This window comes from Nicrophorus vespilloides, unplaced genomic scaffold, assembly GCF_001412225.1.
Source record: "Nicrophorus vespilloides isolate i.1.1-1 unplaced genomic scaffold, Nicve_v1.0, whole genome shotgun sequence".
Classification (NCBI taxonomy): Eukaryota; Metazoa; Arthropoda; class Insecta; order Coleoptera; family Silphidae; genus Nicrophorus; species Nicrophorus vespilloides.
In genome coordinates this window covers 302,182-323,516 of record NW_017100112.1, presented here as the reverse complement: position 1 = coordinate 323,516, position 21,335 = coordinate 302,182, and the positions used below count along the sequence as shown (strand labels likewise).

Here is a 21,335-nt window from a genome sequence, read left to right as displayed (position 1 = left end):
AAATTAAAAAAAAAGACAATAATTTACCTACCTTATATATATTGCTAATCTTAAGACTCCTTAAAATAATTAGAACTTATTTATAAAAAATGTTTCAGTTTATAATTATTTCATTAAAAATAAATGATTTTCTATGAAGACATGACTTTTAAAAAATGAAATATTTTGTAATTTTAGAAAATAACTTTATTAATAATAAGTTCAATTTTTTTGTGTTTGTATTTAGTGATGTTTCATTTCTCCAAATTTAAGAAATCACAGAAATTTGAAAAAAAAAAAGATATAAGAAAAAAATGAGTTATTAAGTTATTTATTGTTATGAATAAGGGAAAGATAATAAAATAATACTTTCTATTACAAGTTTCTATTACAAATACAAAAAAGAAATAGGAAGTGACATTTTATTATACAGAAAGTATAATAAAAGTTTTTGTTACGTTCGGGATTTGCTGCGAGCTTCGTATATCAAATGGAATAAATAATATGGAGATGGAGTGGAAAATAAATCACACAGAAATAGACATAATCTTTTTTTTTCCTTCTTATATTGTCGGCAAAAAGTAACATACCATGAAATGGCTTCCATAATATTACGTTCACTATTAATAATAAAAATTTGTCTAGCAATAACAATCTACTAGATTATACCATTAACAATTTTTAATCTTTGTATCTCATCTCAAAAACCATCCGTTTTTCATAAAACGTTAAATATTCCCATTCTATAAAGAATGGGAAACGGAAACATTAACGGGAAGGAGGAAAGAACGAACTAAACAAAAATGGCAACAATTGAAACAAATGTTTCTTTAAATATTTTTTGTTTGTTTTGGGTAAATCTGCAAAAAGGACACTAGACGGCTGTACCGGGGGTCTGTTGGCAAAGTTATTCGAGCCTAGGGCATATTATTATTTTTTTTTTCCTTTACTTTTACTTTAATCCACACACACAAAGCTCAAATGCTCGTAACATCAATTACAATTAGTAAAAACGATATGTCGGTTAATTAAGTTATTTTCATCATCATTATTATAATAATTAGTTTTTTTTTCTTCGAAATAAATTCACTCGAATGTTAAGTCCTAAGTGATTTCCGCAACTTTGTCAAAGACCCGGCGCATTCACACAACGCAAACACAGTTTGTTTCACTTTCCTTATAACAAACAAACAAACAAACAAACAAACAAACAAAAAAAATTACTTATCGTTAAGTTTTCAGTTAGGTTTCATTTTTTCTTCTTCTTCAGTTCACCTAGTTCCAAAGGACTACAGAAAACAAGGAGGAAAATAGTATAGTAAGTAGAGTATATTATATTTTACAAGACTCGAAGAGAAACCTCTCATCGAGAGAGGCGGAAAATTCGCAGCTCAGTATTCAACTTCGTTAGATCATCTAAACAAACTAAGACAAAACTCTCCCAAATATATATTTCTCCGGAATATAACAAACGTATCCGTACATTATCCCCTTAAGCGGCTTATGTATCATGAAGCGAATATATTCGTCATAAGCGCTACGCAATAGAATAGTCCATGACGAATATATACGACATAAATGCTTAAGGGTTAATAGAAAAAAATAATAACAAAGAAAAAACAAAGACAAATAAAATACATCATTGAGTACAAAGAGAAAGAGAGAGTTCCATTGGCTACCAACATTTTGTTTATTTTATTTTTATTTATTTACTTTACATATTCTGTTTAATTCATTATTATTATTATTATATATATATACGTTTTTTTCATTAATTTTTTTTCGCATTTTTTTTTTATTTCAAAGTCGGATAGAAATCAACTGCATAAAAAACATTACCCCTAAAAATACTCGGTTAATATTATATAACCACGCAGCAATGTTTTCTTTTGTTTATGTTTATGGTTTTTTTTTGTTGTTGTTGTTGTTGCTTCTTTCATATAATATTTTGTCATAGTGTCATCCAATCATCAACAATTCTTAAATAACTCCTTGGATACCAGTTACATAAAAATTCAACAATCGACGTGAGTATAGAAGAGACAATTTGTAAATAACTAATCGCTATACGTATGAATCTTGTTTCTTTTTTTGTTTTTTTTTTCTCTTATATAATTCATCAATATCAATAGAAGTGTATGTATATATATATATTTTTTGTTTCAATTTAATTTGTGTGTTATCGTTTTTTCTTTGTATACATATATAATTTATATAAATTATATATATATTTAAATATAATGTATGAATAAAAAGGTTAACGTTAATAATACAAAGCGAAAATTGGATACGCCTACAACTTTACTGCCGGACTAAACCTCGTATGTATAGAATGGCCATCAAAACTAACTTTTAATATCAATATTATTATGTTCATTATTTTTTCTTTTCCTCACTTTAAGTTTTAATCTATTAATTTCATTAACGTTAATATCCGTCACCTTTGGTTTTCATTTAAGTCCATCCACGTTACATCTGCATTAATTTGTACCAGAAATTATTCCATAAACACAAGATTTCACTTTGTAAACAATAATTAAAAACTTGCATTTAAATTATATAATTTCACGAATCATCTTATAATTATTTATTTTTCATTTTAAATCTTAGTTCATTATAATTTTTTGTTGTTGTTGTGATTGATTTACCAATTTGCGGCGTGCTTGGAACGAAAGACTAATCCAAGTTTTTGAACTACCAGAGAATGGAAAGATTTAGGCTGTCAAGAAATTACTTAATTTTGTTGTAAATTGATTGTTAATATTAAAGCATCGATGTTTGTTTGTTTTTAATAAACGTTGAAGAAATCTCACCTAAAAAAAGTTGACCATTTAATCGTCTACTCAAAGTTAACCCTTTGCGGATGAATGGCGTATATATCCGCCCTAACATTTGCACATCCTAAATTACATGTAAGGCTACTGTGATGAAAATTTTTTGACGTTATGTCTGTAGAAGCGTTACTTGTGTCACCGAAATACGCCACAAAATAATAATTCACAGCAAAGGGTTAATTGTATGTTTCCTAGTCGCGTTTTGGAAATGAATTAACGTCCTAAGTGCAATTTCGGCGATGATTGCTGTATTTTCAAGTCCATTGCACAGGGAAATTGATATTTTGGTTTGAACTTTAACATTATGAAATGTCAAATATAATGTAGTTATGAAGCTATCACTCGCGCGCTCGACGAAATCGAAATAATTCTATAATTTACGCGAAAGCTGGGATTGAGTAAAATTGAAATAACGTTACATGATAAAATGCCTGAAATTGTGTGTCAACGTTATTAAAATTTGCTTCTTATATGACTTAACAATTATTTATTATAACAATCGTTCATGGGTCGATTTATGAACAATTGGTAGATCAAATAACCAAATTGACTTTGTTTGTTTGTTTTAGTTCTTACATTATTTATTATGACAACAATCCATGGGTCGATTTATGGAAAGTTGTTGAAACAAATAAATTTCCAGTTGTTTTTATATTAATTACAATTTACAATGTTTTTATCGCAAAATTATAGAATTATTTCTTGTTTCATTTGAAAATCTACCGATTTTCTTTAATAATGGAATTACTTGAAGGATTCTTTCTTGAAATTAATTAATTTAAGCTAATTTTTGCTGTATGCGATTAAATAATCAATTTTTTTTGATGAGAATGGAAATAATTGAAAAGAATGTGCATATTTACAAACCAAAATAATAGATAAAATTCCTACAAGTAAATTATTCTGTATTCGAATTGAACGAATGTACTGCGAAATAACAACGTATTTACTATGTAAATATACCAGATATCAAGAGAATGCTAATCATAAATAATAGAAGAAAGATTATTTCTGGTATCGTTCTCTAAATTATTATTTTCTTTTCTTAGGAACATGTACATATGTCCGTGTAACAATTTTACTTCTTCGCTTCACCCAGCTTCCACACATTGTTCATATCACATCACGGTATATATATATATATAATTATATACTTATTTTTTTTTATATAAATTAACCACCATCATTATCATAATAATAAATGCTTATTTTTCTTCTTTTTTTTTGTTGTTAATTTTCCTCAGGATATAGAACCCGTATAAATGGCCATGAAACGCAAACAACGTTTCGGAAATTTGTTGTGTATTTTACAAAAAAAAAACCGTTCAAATGCGGAGCGCGCGGCAATGGATTTCGCATTTCCGGAATCGCCCACCTACGACTATGCGATATTAGGTATAAATAGGCTACGTTCCTCGTATATTGGCTCGATGTAATTAGGCGAATTCCAAAACAAAAAAAATTAAATACAAAATTTGCTATTCAGTTCGATCAACGCGCTCCCGTTTCTTCATTCCTTCATTTAGATAACGTTAATTAGCTAACGATTAAGTTTATATCTACATATGCTATAGTCCGATCTCGGAATGAATTTCGGAGATTGCACTAAGTTTTCTGCTTCTTCGGTATTGTTTAATTCTCATAACTTCTTCCATTCTTGTTTTATTTATTATTTAAATATTTTAAGCTTCATTAAACAGATTCTCCCATAACAAATATTCATATAAATCTTAGCTATATTCTAAGCTCTTTACTCCATTGTTAGATACAAAAATGAAATACCTTTTCTCATTTACTTTATTGCTATCTTGGGCGGGGATCTCTCTTTTTTCTTACATCATTTATACATATATATATATAATCTATTCATCATTCAATAACAGTATTTATATATGTAATAATCCTAGAAAATGTTCCATAAAAATGGTAATATTTCTAAACGCTCTAGATGGAAGTCGATATTAATTATTTAATAACATTCACTTTATTTTCCTGATGCATATCATTTTGTTGTTTTCTTTTTGTGCACGTAATTGAACACCGATAGCAGCGATTGCTTTCTCATACAAATTTGGTTTGATTTTGGTTTTGTCGTGAGTTGTGATCCTTTTTGTATAGATCACATTTGAATGTGAAATGTTGCAAAATTAAAATGCGTATAACAAGTGCCGCCTGTTTGTATGTATATATATATATTTGTTTTTTTTTGTGTGTGTCATTCTTCTCTTCAACTACGATCTGATTCAGAGAATTGACTTGGATGGACGATGTCCCCGACCTCGCAAAAATTTAACACAAAATGATTCAACTATAGCTCACACTCGAAGACTCACTCAAACGTGTCTGTTTACATAATAGTGTAGGAAAAATTACAAACTACCAAAACTGCGTCCTTCCACGAGGAACGCCGTTTCCTGCAAAGAAACCAACAAAGAAAAAACTGTACAAAACGCGCGTTTTCCTCGCTAACTATACAAGATTCAACATTTATCTCGACAACTCAACTGCTTCTTGTTGTTTCTGTTACTCGTCTCTAAAATAATTGTATTTATAATATATATTTTTTTGTATGTATATTATGTATATTGTGCTATTTTTTTATATATATATATGTGTGTTTATCGTTATTTCTTTTTGCTGTTATTATTTTTTGTTGTTGTTATTATATATATATATATATATAATTAAGGTCCTAGAATGGGCACACTATGACTTCGTACTCGAACATCAGCGAGACTGCCACAAAGACAAAGTAGAGTATGAACATGGTGAAGCCTAGGCTCTTGTTCATCTTCCAACGGAAACAGGCGATAGACATGATCACGAATATCAGCATCATGAACAGGATCGTTATCGAGCACACCATTCCCACGGAGTTCACCTCCACGGGTTTATTGTACACGATGCCGTATATCAACCAAGGCACTGGTAAACTGAAACAAAAATAACATAAACATTAGAAACAAGTCTTACATCATTTCAACATTTCAACTAATGCAATTCATTACGCAACGTTCTACTATTTCTGACATGAGACTAACTATAAAGTACAGTGAAACTTCGCTTAAGAAGCAAAATGAATTGTAAGAAAAATGACTCGCTTAACGAGCGACGTTTCGCATAACGAGTGACGATGTGAAGAGAAGTCCCGAATCGTACGGGACTTGTATACACATATTATGTGTATGTTTGTATATGTTTCACTATACGAGTAAAAATCTCGAAATTTTGGAACAGTTTAAACTCGTTAAACGAGGTTCCACTACTACGAGCTGTCATTCATTTGACATTCATGGTTTTTAAATGGAAAGTTGATGTGACAACCAAAGAACCAAAAATCAATTACGAAATTGGGACATGACTCGAATTCTTTTCAAGATTATATTTCTCTCTTTTTATTTTACATACAACAGTCCCGGAAATACATTTTGGGACATCTAATCAAAAACAGGGACAAAGCGTGCAGTCTGATCAATCTAATAACATTTACAGTTCGATTACATTTACAGTTTACATTCACTGTTATAGAATTGCATCATAAGTTGTAGGTACTCTGACGTATATAAATGTCAAATGACATGATGACATATACAAATTCTAAGTTCTGACAATCAGCTGTTTTATGTCAGTATACTGATTCATTTTTAAAGATTACTTTTTCACAATTTCCTGTAAATATTATTATTTTTTTTAATTAAATATGTACGCTACAATTATGCCATAACGATACTGACACGTGACAAAAATGTTTGTTATTTTTACTTACAACATTTACATCTGACAGTTAGGTTGTAGATACTTTGACATATATTTATGTTTATTGTCAAGATGACATATAAAAATTCTAAGAAATGTTAAACATCTGTTTTATATCAGTATTCTTAAGCGGGGCTTCTTCTGTCATTTTGAAAGATTTCTTTTTGACAACTTCCTTCAAAAATGTATTGAAAATAAATATATTATTAAATATCTACGCTACAATTATGCCACGTTGCATCGTTTACATTTACATCTGACACTTTATATTCATTGTTATAGAATGACATAAGTTGGGTTGAAGGTACTCTGACATACATTTATGTGAAATGTCATGATGACATATACAAATTCTAAGTTATAACAATTAGCTGTTTTTTTTCGGTATACCAATGCGTCGCTTTTTCTGTCATTTTAAACATTTTTTTTTGACAATTTTCTCCAAAAATGTATTAAAAAAAATATATCTTATTATATACAATTACGTGACAATTATTCATTAAATCGTACATTAAATGCATATGGTGTGGATACAAACATTTACTGTTTATGCATTATTAAATTATTTCGCTTTACAGTGTAATGCGTTGATGGTTATTGATTAATGGCACTTTGAAACGTGTTTCTCTTAAAATCAGATTAAATTTGAACAAGTCTTGTTTAGTTTATTAAGTTATTGTGTGTACACGATACGGAATTTGCTAGTCTTCAGAAATTTCCTAAACTTTGAAAGACGTCAGCTATATGAAATTCAATGCAGAAAGTTTATAATCGAATGGACGATTTTTAAACGAACCATTATTAAAAACATCAATATAATTATAATTATCACGTTATAAATGGATTCACATAAAGAAAGTAAAACATTAAAATCGATTATTGATACTAACGATTTGTTTCGTTAAGCTATAATTATATCAAATTGATTCATATCGAGAAAATAAAATCATTTTTGAAGCAACAAAAAAATAATATACTTAAACCGCATTTAAACGCAACCATTTATAATCTATTCCGAAGACTATTTACGTAATGTATTAGTACATATATATAGAAACGTCAAGCAATAAAAATAGATGCGGAACAAATGAAAGGAATCGATCGGCGTTATTCCTTGCTGAACAAACGTTTTTCGTAATTCAATTAATTCATGCACTGCACTATAAATGTAAATAGATTCAAAGTTATATGTAATAAAATTTTCAAACGGACGTTTGAAAACTCCATGGCTTTGAGATATTTTTTTATTTCTGTAATTGTACAGAAATTTTGGTGTGATTTTATTTCAACTTTTTTTTTGCATTTGCATTGTAATAGGGTTTTCGCGAGAAAAAAGGAGCGAGGTAATTCCATTTATTTTCCGGCTCATATTTACATAATCCATTTGTGCATCGAATCGTGTCTACAGTGCAATAAATAAAATACGTGCACATTTCTATGCCTCACAGTAATTTTTACATAATAAAAACGAATTATACAATTTCCTAAAGAAGATCTAATAGAGAAACTGTTTTCATCTTTACATTTTTTTTATTGATTATTAGGATAGTTTTAGTAAGTAAATGTTTTTTTTAAGTTAACTCGTTAGTATCACCAATGGGCCAGTGTGACCCATCTGATATATTTTTGCATTTGATTGTGAGAGTTGACCCTCTACAACAGTTTTCAGTAAGAGCAAAGCAATCGCGGCGAGAGGTACTTATTTTATGGTAGAGTGTAATGAGAAATCAATATTTGGATTTCAAATTGGAATAACTTTGGTTTCCCCTGTACCAAAATGGGGAAAATCAGTAATTATGGTATCTAGTATGCATCACACTAATTTTGTGAATGAAAACACAAAAAAAAACTGATAAAATACATTTCTATAATGAGACTAAAGCATGTGTGGATGCACTTGATAAACGGATCATTTTGACCCATAGTTAGTACTTGTGTTTTATCTATTTATCCGAAGTCGTTACGGTTTAAGTTGCATATTGTATAGAATTATATTTTAAGCTTTAAACATCCATGATTTTATATAATTAGTATTTATAACATTAATTTTGTTACAATTTACTGTAAAAAAAAATAGTATTATGTAATCTTTTCAATATGCACACACACTGACTCAGTACAGTTCTAAAATTCCTTAACTTGTTAATTTAGATATATTGAAATATTCAATTTACATTTTTTCTAATTTAATTGTAATATCATAAATTTTCCATAAATTTTATCCATCAAGTAAATACTTATCGACGTTGTAAGAGATTAATTTATTGCGAACAATATAAAGTTAGACATGATCTTGAAATTTTGCATTATTATTAAATGATACGGTCGGACAATTCGAGTTGCAATATAAAGAATTATTTAATATTTGTTCCTCCCACGATTGACCTTTGAAACTCCAAGAAATTTAATTATATTCAAACTTTTCGAGGAAATAAGTTTGCAAACATCAGAGTCAGCGTTTCCAATAAACTGTAATAATAATCAAGTTGTAGAAGTTTCACTTAATTATAATTATATTGTATTGTATCTGTCCTTGAAACCTGCATTACGATACGATTGAATGATTCGCGTTGTAAAATGAGGAATGATTAAATTTTTCTTCCTTTTAAGTTTGACCTTGGGTAATGTACGAGTTTGACTTTAATTTGATTTCGAATTTTCCAGGGCAGTTGTCGCGGAGAGAAATTGGAGTTTTTTTTTTCTACTATTCTCAGCAGGTAAATTCAATGTATCGAATGATCCGGAGAAGGGCGGCATTGGGGCGTAAGATGAGGGGTGGGTAACATTTCTGCAAATTACTTTTCGTTTGTTTGAATGATTCGGATTCAATTAAAATCAACGGATATTGAGTGTGCGACTATTAGCGGAGAATCCATTTGTCGTGGAAAGAGTGAGAGGACTGTCGAAAGCATGCGAGGGTGGTAAGCGGTGTTCGAGGGGGCGGCTAGAAATTTATATGCCGTCGCTGTTTCAGTGGTCACACACGCAAAGAATGAGTAATAACGCCAATAAATTCGGGACCGTCTGGAGCAGCGCCTCCTCCTCTCTCCTCTACCCCTTAGGACAATCTTGATAAAAAGACCTATAGGAAGGGGGGGGTCTTGGTTTGTATTTAGTGTGGTCGACACTGAATCGCGTGTCCGATCCCCGTTTCTGTTTTTAACCTTTCGTTCCCCAGGTGCGCGCCCCAAGAAAAACGCCGCCCGCACGAAACCAAAGAAACTCGAATCACAAGAAAATTACATGCAACTTGAATTAATCAATATCGTCATTACTATTATTACATTCCTTTTAAAATATTATAGTGAAAAAATAAACCCAATTTTAACTTTATTTAACATTTATATTTGATTTCATTTGCAATTAAAAAAAAACTTAAATGTTTTTAATAATTGGAATTATTACTACGTATTTATTAACTTAATTATTAAAAAAAAAATAGTTTCATTTCTGAATGAATAAGAAAAGGGACCTTTTTAATTATATAATATATAAGTACAATGGAACCTCGCTTAACAAGTTTAATCCGTTAAATTCTCGGATTTTTACTCGTATAGTGAAACATTCAAAAATACACAAAATATGTGTACACAAGTTATAAAAGTCACTCGTTATGCGGAACGTCGCTCGTTAAGCGAGTCATTTTTCTTACAATTTACTTTGCTTGTTAAGCAGTATTTGCAGTATTTGCTTTCCACTAAATGAAATTACCCGGCGTATCCATCATATATATATGTATATAAATTTTAAAAATGTATATTTAGTTGCCTATAATAATTATATAACAAAATTCGTTACCAATTTGAAAATTTTATATTTTATATTAAATAAACTGTTGCAGTAAAACTAAATGCAATTATTTAATTGATGTTCAATAATTATTTACATCTACGGGATTTAGTGAATGAATTCGTGATTGATAATTGGAGGTATTTATATCGCCCTAGTATTTATAATTAAGGGGATTAATTTGTGTATACAATATAATAATTAAAATGCGAATTTTGAAGCATCAATATTACGACTGACGTTAATTTAACACAAAAAGGTGTTTATAATAATTAGTTTATCACGTAATTATTTTAGAGAAATACAATTTGTACTTTATATCTAAATGTATCATAATTCGCTGATTTTCAGATGTTACAATTTATATCAGGAGTGGTCAAACTGAGACTCTTGAAGAGCTGCATGCGGTGGCTCATCTAGCCACAACAAAACATAAATATTATATATATTTTATATTATGATTGAGATTTTTTTAAAAATTATTATACCAAAAAGTTTAGGCTCTTGCTGTAAAAAGTCTGGCCACCCCTGGTACTCACAAATAAATGAAACCTGTGGGTAAAATGACCCGATTATTAAATATTAAAAAAAATAGAATAAATAATTATTTTTTAGAACAAACACTGATTAATTCTTATTATTTAATAAATTTAACATCATTTAAAACTGGTACATGGGAAGTCAAAGTTATACCACTTTGAAATCTAAATATTGATGATATTTCAATAACATATTTGCAATAGACGGGTCATCTTGACCCGAAATACTATAGAGAAGTGCACTAGAATAGCTATAAAGTCAACCAGCACAAATAAATAACAATAGAATGCGATTGAAAACAAATATTAGGTGGGTCACTGTGACCCATCCGTAGTACTTAAAGTGTTAATTTTATATTGCTCAAGTAAGTTTCAGTTATTCATTGATATTAATCCGATGCAAATATTGTTGTTTCTTTATAAAATTGAAATATAATATCTAAGTTTAAATAAGATATGGAAATAATGAGGCAAGTAAATTGCAATTACGATTTAAGAGTTTTAGATTCATTATAATTTTATATTTTTGTTAACTATTTCTATACTGACAATTGTATGATTTTCTTCACATTTTCAATAATTTTACGATTTCATTTTGTACATCAATACCTGGGGCGGGGTTTCCCGGACTGTTTGAAACCAGAACTATATATATACAGTGGATCCTTGCAAAATGGATTGTAAGAAAAATGACTTGCTTAACGAGCGACGTTTCGCATAATGACTGACGATGAGAAGAGAAGTCCCGGATTGCGCACCTGCTACATCATTTTTAAAACTTTAAATATTATGTGTATTTTTGAATATGTTTCTACTGTATATAAAAAATAAACCGCACAAAAAGAGACTTGATTGCTCAATAAAAAAAAAATTGTTATTTATTTTCAATATTATAAATATTTGGTTAAAATTCGGATAAGTATAGATTTTTAATGCGTTAAGAAATGAGGTAATTAACTTATTGTCGTTAATCATTTGTTAAAAGAAATTTCTTTCATAATCAAATTTGGCAACGGGTTCCAAACTGCGTTTAATATGAGTGGAAAAAAAGGGGTCGAAACGGTTGGAACAAAAAAATGGTGGAATCAATCATAGAGCGTCGAATTAAATGTCATTGTGCGATGGAAATTTACGTTCGTGCGTCGTTTCGATGCACGGGCATGTTTATCGGTCAATTACTGTGATATATGGGTACGATTGTAGAGTGAAGTGGAGAGAACCAGAATCGGCCTAGGTTTCCCCATCCCTGAAGCCTGGATTTATGAAGCTGCCGTTGTTCAAGATCGCCACAAACTGTACACACATTCTACGCGATGATCAATTGCCGCCAGTGGGCATACCAGAACAACAACCACTTTGTATTTGACAACAAACGAATTGAACGTTTGCATTCTCTCCCCGAGGCCCATTGTCCGAACAAATGGAGGACTCTCAGCCCTTTCGACTTTACTTCTGATCCTACTTTTTTTTTTCGTCTGCTACACCAACAAAACGCACCACGAAATACCTCTAAATAATTGAACGTGTACAAATATCCATGAACAGATATTTATCGTAAAGCTTGTTTCGTTTTCATTTCCATAGATGTTTTGTTTGCTTAAAAAAGATCGTTATTTACAAAACGTTAATTCATTCTGAAACATTACTTTTGAAATTTCCATTACATTAATTATATATAAACCAAATTCTAAGATTCTAACATCTATGAGATATTATTCACAAATAAATTCTTTGAAATTATTTATGATTACAAATTGTGATTAAAATTATATAGAATAAATAATAAACAAAAGTTAAAAATTAATTTTCAATTTTAGAAGATTATATTAGGATGAAATTTTGTATACAAAGAATGAACTTTAATCAAATATATATTTTCCATTTTATCCAACAACATTTTGCCATCTACATGATTCCACGCTCATAAAGCTGATGATAAAACTTATCAGAAAAAGACTGCACCAACTGCGATCTCAGGTCATCATAAATATTTCAAGTTTTACCATTTAAAGAGTTTCGCACATTTCTAAATAAATGGTAATCTGATGGTACAAGATTAGTGCTATAAGCTCCAATTATTTTCCAGGAATTACCAAAAATGTGCTAGGATTAGCATTATTTTGGTGGAAAACAAATTGCTAGTTTAGGTCATTATTATTTGATTGCTTCCTCCAGTTTTATTAGTTATTGACAGTAAACATATGAATTGATCGTTTGGTTCCTTGGATGCAGCTCAAAATACACCAGACCTTTGTAATCTTACCAAATTGATAGTATAATCTTTTTGATGCAATTCAGCTTTCGATAATGGTTTGCAAATATTGATTAGTTATGTTAAGTGAATTTTTTTAGTTCATGCTAATACCGAGAAGCGATTTTCAGTTATTGTGTGTGAAACATTTAACATATCTACAATCTCTAGTTATATGACGATCTGATTCAAATATGACTTTGATTTGGTCATAATAAATTTCAGTAAAATCTTCAAAAAAATGACTCTAAACACATCTGCTAACAAAATTACGCATAATTGTCTTCTAACAGAAGCTAAAAATGTCATTTTTCAAAGGACAAAAGGACAAAAAACCGGAAAATTATCAGAAGTTCATCAAAAATACCCAATATAATATGGATATATTAATTTATTAAAGAATTAAATAATTAATATATCTATATATATTTTTTTAATAATCCTGCGAATAACATTTTTTATGATATAAGTATTTGTGGAGGCGCCGGGTAAAAAGAAAGAAATTGTGTAAATTAAAGCAAATCAATTGTAGCAGTAAAATTATATCGTGGTTGTCGTAAAAGTTATTAATGAGTGTTAATGTATGCATTTTATGGCGTTTCGAGTATGTAAGATAAATATATTGGTCATTAAATGCAGTGCATGAAATGCTCGGAATCCACAACAAACAATATATACATATATAAAACGTAAGTTTCCCATTTGTAACTTGGTGTAAACTGGAATGTAATTTCGTGTGTGTGTATAGGAAGTGAATAGTCGTAGGCATTGCAATATCAATAGAAGCAGGTCATACGAACACCAAAAGCAGAGCCAAACTGATTTACAACCTTGCCATCGAGCTTTTCGCATTAAAAGCCTCGTCGGATAAAGATCTTTTGTGGCAAGTAATAGCTTTTCCATACTTTCCATTTATTGCCGTCCCCTCCTAAAAATAGGCTCGGCTTTCGTCAAAATGTAAGAATACATAAGAATATTCCCATCCCGAGTTATGTCGAAAATAGAAGCGCTTCGCAAATTAAAACCGTTACGAACAAAATGAAAATACATCGCGCGAAAACAGAAATGAATTTCATTCCCAAAACGTTGGGAAATTACGCAACGAGAAAGTTTCCAACGTTTTCGACCGACTTCCATTCTGAATGTTTAATCAGCTATACCGTTGTCAGTTTAAAGAATTCAAGGATAGGCGAAGGATATTCTTATAGGAATTGTGCGAATTGTTAATAATCTATGCTGCTTGCTGATATTAATTAAATAATTCATTGTCTTCGAAATACAACAAAGATACCAGTCTCATACTTAATGCAATCTAAAAGTCAGACTGTTCAGTTTTGAAGAATTTTCATTTTGGTATATTTCACAATGATTACAATATATTTTTTTTATATTACAATATTTTATCTGATTTAATTTCAAGATTTGTAATTATTTAATTCTTGTCTCCCTTAGATTTCATAAATTATTATGATGTTGTTTCCTCTTTTCATTTTCAAGGACAATTAAGAGATTTCATACAATATTAGTCTTTAGTTTCTTCAGAAATAATCTACGTTTTTTTGTGACAAGTTTTGTATAACAAATTGTCAAGAGAATGACATAAGAAATTGTATGTTTTATAAATGGCTAGAAATAAAAAAGTCATTACTTCATTGCAACATGTTTTTTTTTCTTCAAATTAGTATATTCTTTCTCTTCGGTGATTGTTATCCTCGTAGGTCTCTTTTGCTGGACTGCTAATGTTTCCTGTGTTGAAACGGCTTCGAACGTCAGAATCAAAGCTTATCAGCATACTAATTACCAGTAGAACCGTAAACTTAATTAATCTGATTACAGAGTCATTAGCTATCCGCGTTCAGCCGTATAATTATTTCGTTATTGATTGAGTGCGGTCAACGCAATATGTACACGCGTTTTGTGCGAAGCTATGTGAGTTTGAAGTCTTGTAATTTGAGTAAATTTACGTACGTTTAACAAACCTATCTGGAGTTTGTGTGGTTACAACTTTCGTCTTGTAATTTGTGTAAATGCGGATGGGTGATAGAGGGTTGGACTTACCCGACGGTAACATCAAAGATGTTACTTCCGACGGAAGAGGAGACGGCCATGTCACCGAAGCCCTTTCGTGCAACAATGACGGAGGTAATCAGATCCGGGATGGACGTGCCGGCCGCAAGGAAGGTCAGTCCCATCACTTCCGGTGGAATCCTTATGGTGTCTCCAACCATATTCGCCCACCAAACCATCAGGTACGAGTATGCTGCTATCCATAGGATACTTCCTATGAACGTGACGGGAAAGAATTTTTTACCTGCACAAAAATAACGACATGAAGTTAGATCTAAGCATACGTAATTAATTAATTAATAAAAACAATAAACAAATATTGGTCTTTTTGACCTTCGATGGATGGAATAGATATCATTAAAAATTAAATCGAATTGTTTACATGTACAACATGAATAAAAAGTATTGGTCTTTTTTTCAAAGTTTTTTAGATTCTAAAGCTTAACACTTAACTTAACACAAAAGTCTTTTTGAAATATTTGTAAATAAGATTATACTACTATTACTTATCAAGAGAAATTCAGCAACTGTTTGTGTGTCAAAGTGAAATAATAATTTAAAAAAAAAACTAACATTTATTGTACAAAACAGAATAAATTGACTATTATTCAAATATTTTGTGACTGTTCGAGAAAACTTTGAAATTATTATGTAAATAGATTTTATCAGTATTAAATTGAGGATGTTTCTCGTTGAAGCAGTCTCAGTTTCTTGTATAATATGTGAAGTGGCCTTCGTAGTATGGTCGTTGGTTTTCATGAATGCGGCACCGATAAACCCGCTAAATATTTATAAATTACAGGCAGCTGATGTTGCAATCTCTGATGAGCCATTAAAGAGCTATAAGAGGATGGAAAATGGGGGCCATGAAGTGAAACGCAAATTATGCATGGTCCGCACATCTAGCGCTTCGTTTACCACCACTACCACCCCTCTTCTGCGCCCCACGCTAATAACTTGCTCCCCGCTCGCCAATTATTGAACCATTAATCCGACGGCAAATAATTAATAATGCCCCAAAAGCGGAGCTGCGGTGGCGGATGTTTTGTGCGAGATGGGAGTGAGGTTTTGAATAGATGAATTTCATGAAAAATTGAAACGTCGATAGTGGTTAGATATGGTAATTTATGGTAATTACAGGAGATCGCGTTTTTAGATAATTTTATTAACATCGGGTCATTTCACTTCAGATTCAGACATCGTTACCTAAACCTAATTGATTCATCAAAATCTGATTCTTTATTTAATTATTAAAGAAAATATAACAATTTGTCAATGAAGTTCATATTATAACTATTAACTTATTACTTATATTATTATTTATTTAAAATACTTAATACTCAAAGTTATTACTAAAAGACTAACATATCTTTATTACGGTAATTGTACGTTAATATGATTGAATATTAACAATCAATTATAATAAATCTAAAATTTGTAATTAAACGTCATTCCCATTAGCTTCCTCTTAAGACCAATGAAAAATATTATGAATTATATTTATATATATTTGTTCACACTTTCAAGTATTTAAATAAAAAGTATAAAATTTAGAAAAATCTATACAATTAAATCTAAAAAATTTTTCCTTGCATAATTTAATAATATATTTTAATCTATGTCTCTTCTTTCTCCATTTTTCAATATCGACTATTATAATTAGTTGATTTTTAGTAATTAATAAATAACTTACAAAAAATTGCTATTTTTTTATGAAGTAATAATTTTATTTACAATCTATTCAATATGAACAATAAGAAAAATTAACCTGTTTTTTTGTTTTGTCGTTATCATAGCCAGAACGTATGTATGTGATTCCAGAACATCTTCGTATATCTGTTACTAAACATTGCTATTGAACACTCGACCAGTTCTATATGGAGATTTTCATATATTTATTAGTATATTCTTGATGAACTGTGGTGCTCTGATATTATTTCTTAGGAATTTTAATTTGCATATTAGAAATTTGTTCTCCATCGATAATTCCTATCGCTTCCCTAATAATCAGTACAGATTTCTAAGCCTTTTGTTGAGATACATTTGTCTTTCGTTGATTTGGGAAAATCTTAGCCATATTTTCATGCTATTTGAGATATTTTGTTAATTATTTTATATTCTGAAGATAATATTAATTGTTTATAATGTTTATTATTATTTCATTACCTATGAACTTTTATAAAAATCAATTTGAATAGGTTCATTAATGTTTATCGCTTATTAAAGTATTCAAATGTTATCAAATCAGAATAATAATAGTGTAAAAAAGCAAATTTTAATGATGATAGGAGAACAATTCGTATATAATTGCTTAATAATTGATAAATAGCTAATGCATCATAAATTATAAAATGATTGCAGTCATTATGTAAGCTTTCAGTGAATATGGATCAGTAAACTCTTTAATATTAATAATTTCATCTTTTTTTTCAACAATATTTTTTGCAAATTATTTTTATTACTTTTCAAATTAATTGATTGTTTACTACCTGAAAACATTGGGAGCCGCATGTAGAGACTTCTGCTTTGTTTTTAAAGAAATAATTTGTTTTTATCAATTCATTTTTTCAGTGATTAAAACAATCTTAAAAACAAATAGTAATTAGAATTGATGTAATCTTTATTGAAATATATGATAATCAGAAAGTAATTCAATTAAATCCGTAGCAGATATGATTTACGATTCTTACTTTGGGGCCGAAGAAATTGGGGTTCCACTCGAAAAACCAAGCAGTATTTAAATTTATGGAAATTACGGCGATTCCAATGCGATAATTCAGTTAGCCTTAGAGCGGTCATGCGACTTTTTTTTTTATATCCCCACAAAACTCCAACAAACAGCAACAACGAAACGAACTAATTTCGTGTACGTCGCGTGAATCAGTCCAATTTCTTGTCGCGATTAAATAACTTCATTTTCTTAACGATAAAAGAAAGTCGAGTCGCCTTGAAACGCACTTAATAACTAAAACGCGAGGAAGAGAAACGAAACAAAATATAAAACCGCAAGTTTTTTTTCCAAGGAGATTATCTATGGGAAACTTCAAAGTGGAGGCTTAATTCAAGCCGCCCTTGAAAATATAATGCATATATACGTGGGGGAAGGAAAAATTCGATGCATCGGCGTTTCTCCGTTTTCCATTTTTTTTTGTATTGCTTTTATACATCATCAAACGAAGATGCTTTATGCACGATATGTAAGCGTTTCCTTTTCATTTCTTGTGCGTCTAAAGACAAAAAGAAAGAATGAATCCTTTGAAACATCCCCAAAAAAAAACATAACATTTGCGACTCAAGGAAAAACTAACGAACGGCCGAAGGGAGCGAATCTCGAGAGGATTGCTTGCTATTTTGTAATTACAACAACTGAAAAAATATATGTACATACAGGAAACTCCTTCGCTGCAAATTACTCTTGCCCTCTTTATTTAACGAAGCGTTTGCGGAAATTACGTCAGATCTACTTATGGTGGATATTACTTCAAAGTTAGTTTCATTTCTCATCAACTCTCCGACTTGAAAATAACGTATTTATAATTATTTGAATCGTGTACTTTAATTATGTGGCTGCACCGGGTTTTTCTTTATTTTTTTTTTGGTACAAAATCAAATTAGATAATTTCTAACATATTTTTATGTAAAATTAAATTGGATAATTGTAAATAAATCTATTAATATTCATTGTCTATATTTATCATTAACTATATAACTATAGATTTATGTAATAATTCATATACTTTAGTTAAGTTTTGAAATGTTTGTGTGGGGAAATTAAATATATTTAAATGAATATGGTAATTCGATTCTTGTCTTTTCAATGATATCTATAAAAATTATAATTAAATGAATATTTTATGTACTTATTACTACTTTTTACTATTTCGTGGATTCACCTGGTTTCTTTATTATTTTTTTTGCGTTCAAAATCAAAACATTTTATATTTTTCATTAACTATCTAAAAATAGAGTTATATAATAACTTTCAAAGTATGGAATATTTCAACAACTATTGGAGTAAAAGTCAATTTATATCTTAATTAAAAGAATATTTTAAGGTCTTAAACCATTTGGTGAATGCGCCAGGTTTCTTTGGAGGCAAATCAATTTGGATAATTAAAAATACATCAACAGTTTAAAAACAAGTTGTGTTATAAATTCATAATTATTTGTGTACCTAAACTATTTGATGGAATACTGTATTTAACATTTTTATGCAAAATAAAATTAGATAAATAAATTGCAAATAAATCTATTAATATTGACTTTTTAATACTTTTCTACAAATTTATATCGTTACTTTATGAAAAATTAATGTAGTTATGTTAAGTTATTAATGTTTTGTATATATATTACAGTTTGATATTTGTAAATGAATCTATTGATATTTAATTCTAGAATTTTTCATCAACAAATCAACAATTATAATTATTTGAATCATTTGTGTATTATTGTAGCAGGATTCTTAAGTTCTTACATTTTTGTAGATAAATATGTTAATATTTCATTTTGTCAGTGCTTAATAATTATCTCAATACATTTCATTTTTTATTGAGTTTAACATCATTTCATCTGCTTACAAAAATTGGTAACTTCGTCATTTTTTTTTTATTTTTTTTTGATAATTTTTGATAATTGAAAATGATTTTTACTTCAATTCGTTTGAAATTGTAGTATTCAAATTTTTAGGTGGAAATTGTATAAATGCAAATGCATCTAAGAAATATAAGAATATTTATATTATATTTCATGCAGGGATAATTTTTTTGTTAAAATTTAAAATGTGCAAATGTATAAGTGAAAAAAATGTGGATATTTACCTCTGGCCGTGCGAGTATCTGGCAAGGTAATCCACAGTGGAAAGACGATGGGCGCTAGAAGTATGTAGGTGATCCTCTTTCGAGCGCCCGACGGCCAGCTCATATCTAACGGATCCGGAGGATTCTCTTCGGATTCACCAACCTGCAGACACACCACTGCTTGAGAGGTCAGAGACTTACGTGCACGCACCGACGACATGCGCCGCTAGAATTCCGAAAAAAGAAGAAAACAGAAACATCGTCAGACACACCGCACCCCAAACTCGCCAAAAACAAGAAACGAAGATAAAAGAAAAAGATAGACAGAGAGAGAAAGAGAGAGATAGATAGAAAGAAAGAGTAAACAGAACGTTAGAGGAGCAGGAAGAGATACTCGCTATCTCGAATCTAAGACGTTACGTAATCATGCTGACAAAACAAACAAACGAACAAAGAGGAACTACTTGGTGGTAAATGGGTCTTGGACTTGTCTAACTAAGTGTGTTTCGTGTTTTGTTGTGTTCAAGTTCAATTACGTGAGTTGCATTTGTGTTTCGCTACTGCTACATAACTTCAACTAAACATAAAAACGATTTCATTATTATTATTATTTGAGTAATTAGTTTGTAAACTAATAATTATAAATCAAAATAATAATTTAATGAATTGTTTATTTGTTAATATATACAATTAGTTTTATTATATAAATTATTTGTATTATCTACCATTATTTATTTGCGTTTTATTTTTATTCTAGCAACAAATGGTTTAATTTTGTAAAATAATGATAACAATATTATTATAATAATTATTGAACTTTTATAAATTCAACAATAAGTAAAAGCGAAACTATTTATATTCTATGTTTTCTATTAAAAAAAACTTATGTATAAATTACTTATTTATAAAACTTAATTGAATTTCATTATTTGAGATAAAACAAGTATATAGTTGTCTAAAATTTCTCGCTTATTTGAAAGAATATAATCATAAATCATCATACTGTCATTTTTGTTTTATAGAAATGCAAAAGCGAAGCGACTTCAATTAATTAAATTAATGTAGTATGAGCACTTAACAGAATAGAACGAATATAAGATGCGTTGATAAAACAAAAATTGATATTCAAGTTAACCCACCGTTACTCGCACGGCGTCTATGAGACGCAAGTTGGTACGAGCCAATTATAACTTTTAAAACTGGAAAGGTGGGACACACTAACGATTTGTAAAAGCATTAGAGTAATGCATTCAAGGACTAATAGCAAAATATTTTTATAAGTGTCTATCAGACGCCACGCGAGTTGTAGTTTTAGAATATTTTA

The 21,335-nt window shown here is 29.6% G+C and overlaps 1 protein-coding gene across 1 annotated transcript in view; it reads right to left on the bottom strand.

Annotated features, from left to right (window-relative positions):
• Positions 1–5,434: 5,434 nt before the first annotated feature.
• LOC108568552 (sodium/potassium/calcium exchanger Nckx30C-like) overlaps positions 5,435–21,335 on the bottom strand; it is a 30,511-nt gene continuing 14,610 nt past the window's right edge. The window contains exons 5-7 of the mRNA XM_017929723.1: positions 20,033–20,237; positions 15,207–15,459; positions 5,435–5,746 (exon numbers count right to left, since the gene is read on the bottom strand). Coding sequence (XP_017785212.1) covers positions 5,506–5,746; positions 15,207–15,459; positions 20,033–20,237 — 699 coding nt within the window. The 3' untranslated portion in view covers positions 5,435–5,505. The remainder of the gene's footprint in view (positions 5,747–15,206; positions 15,460–20,032; positions 20,238–21,335) is intronic.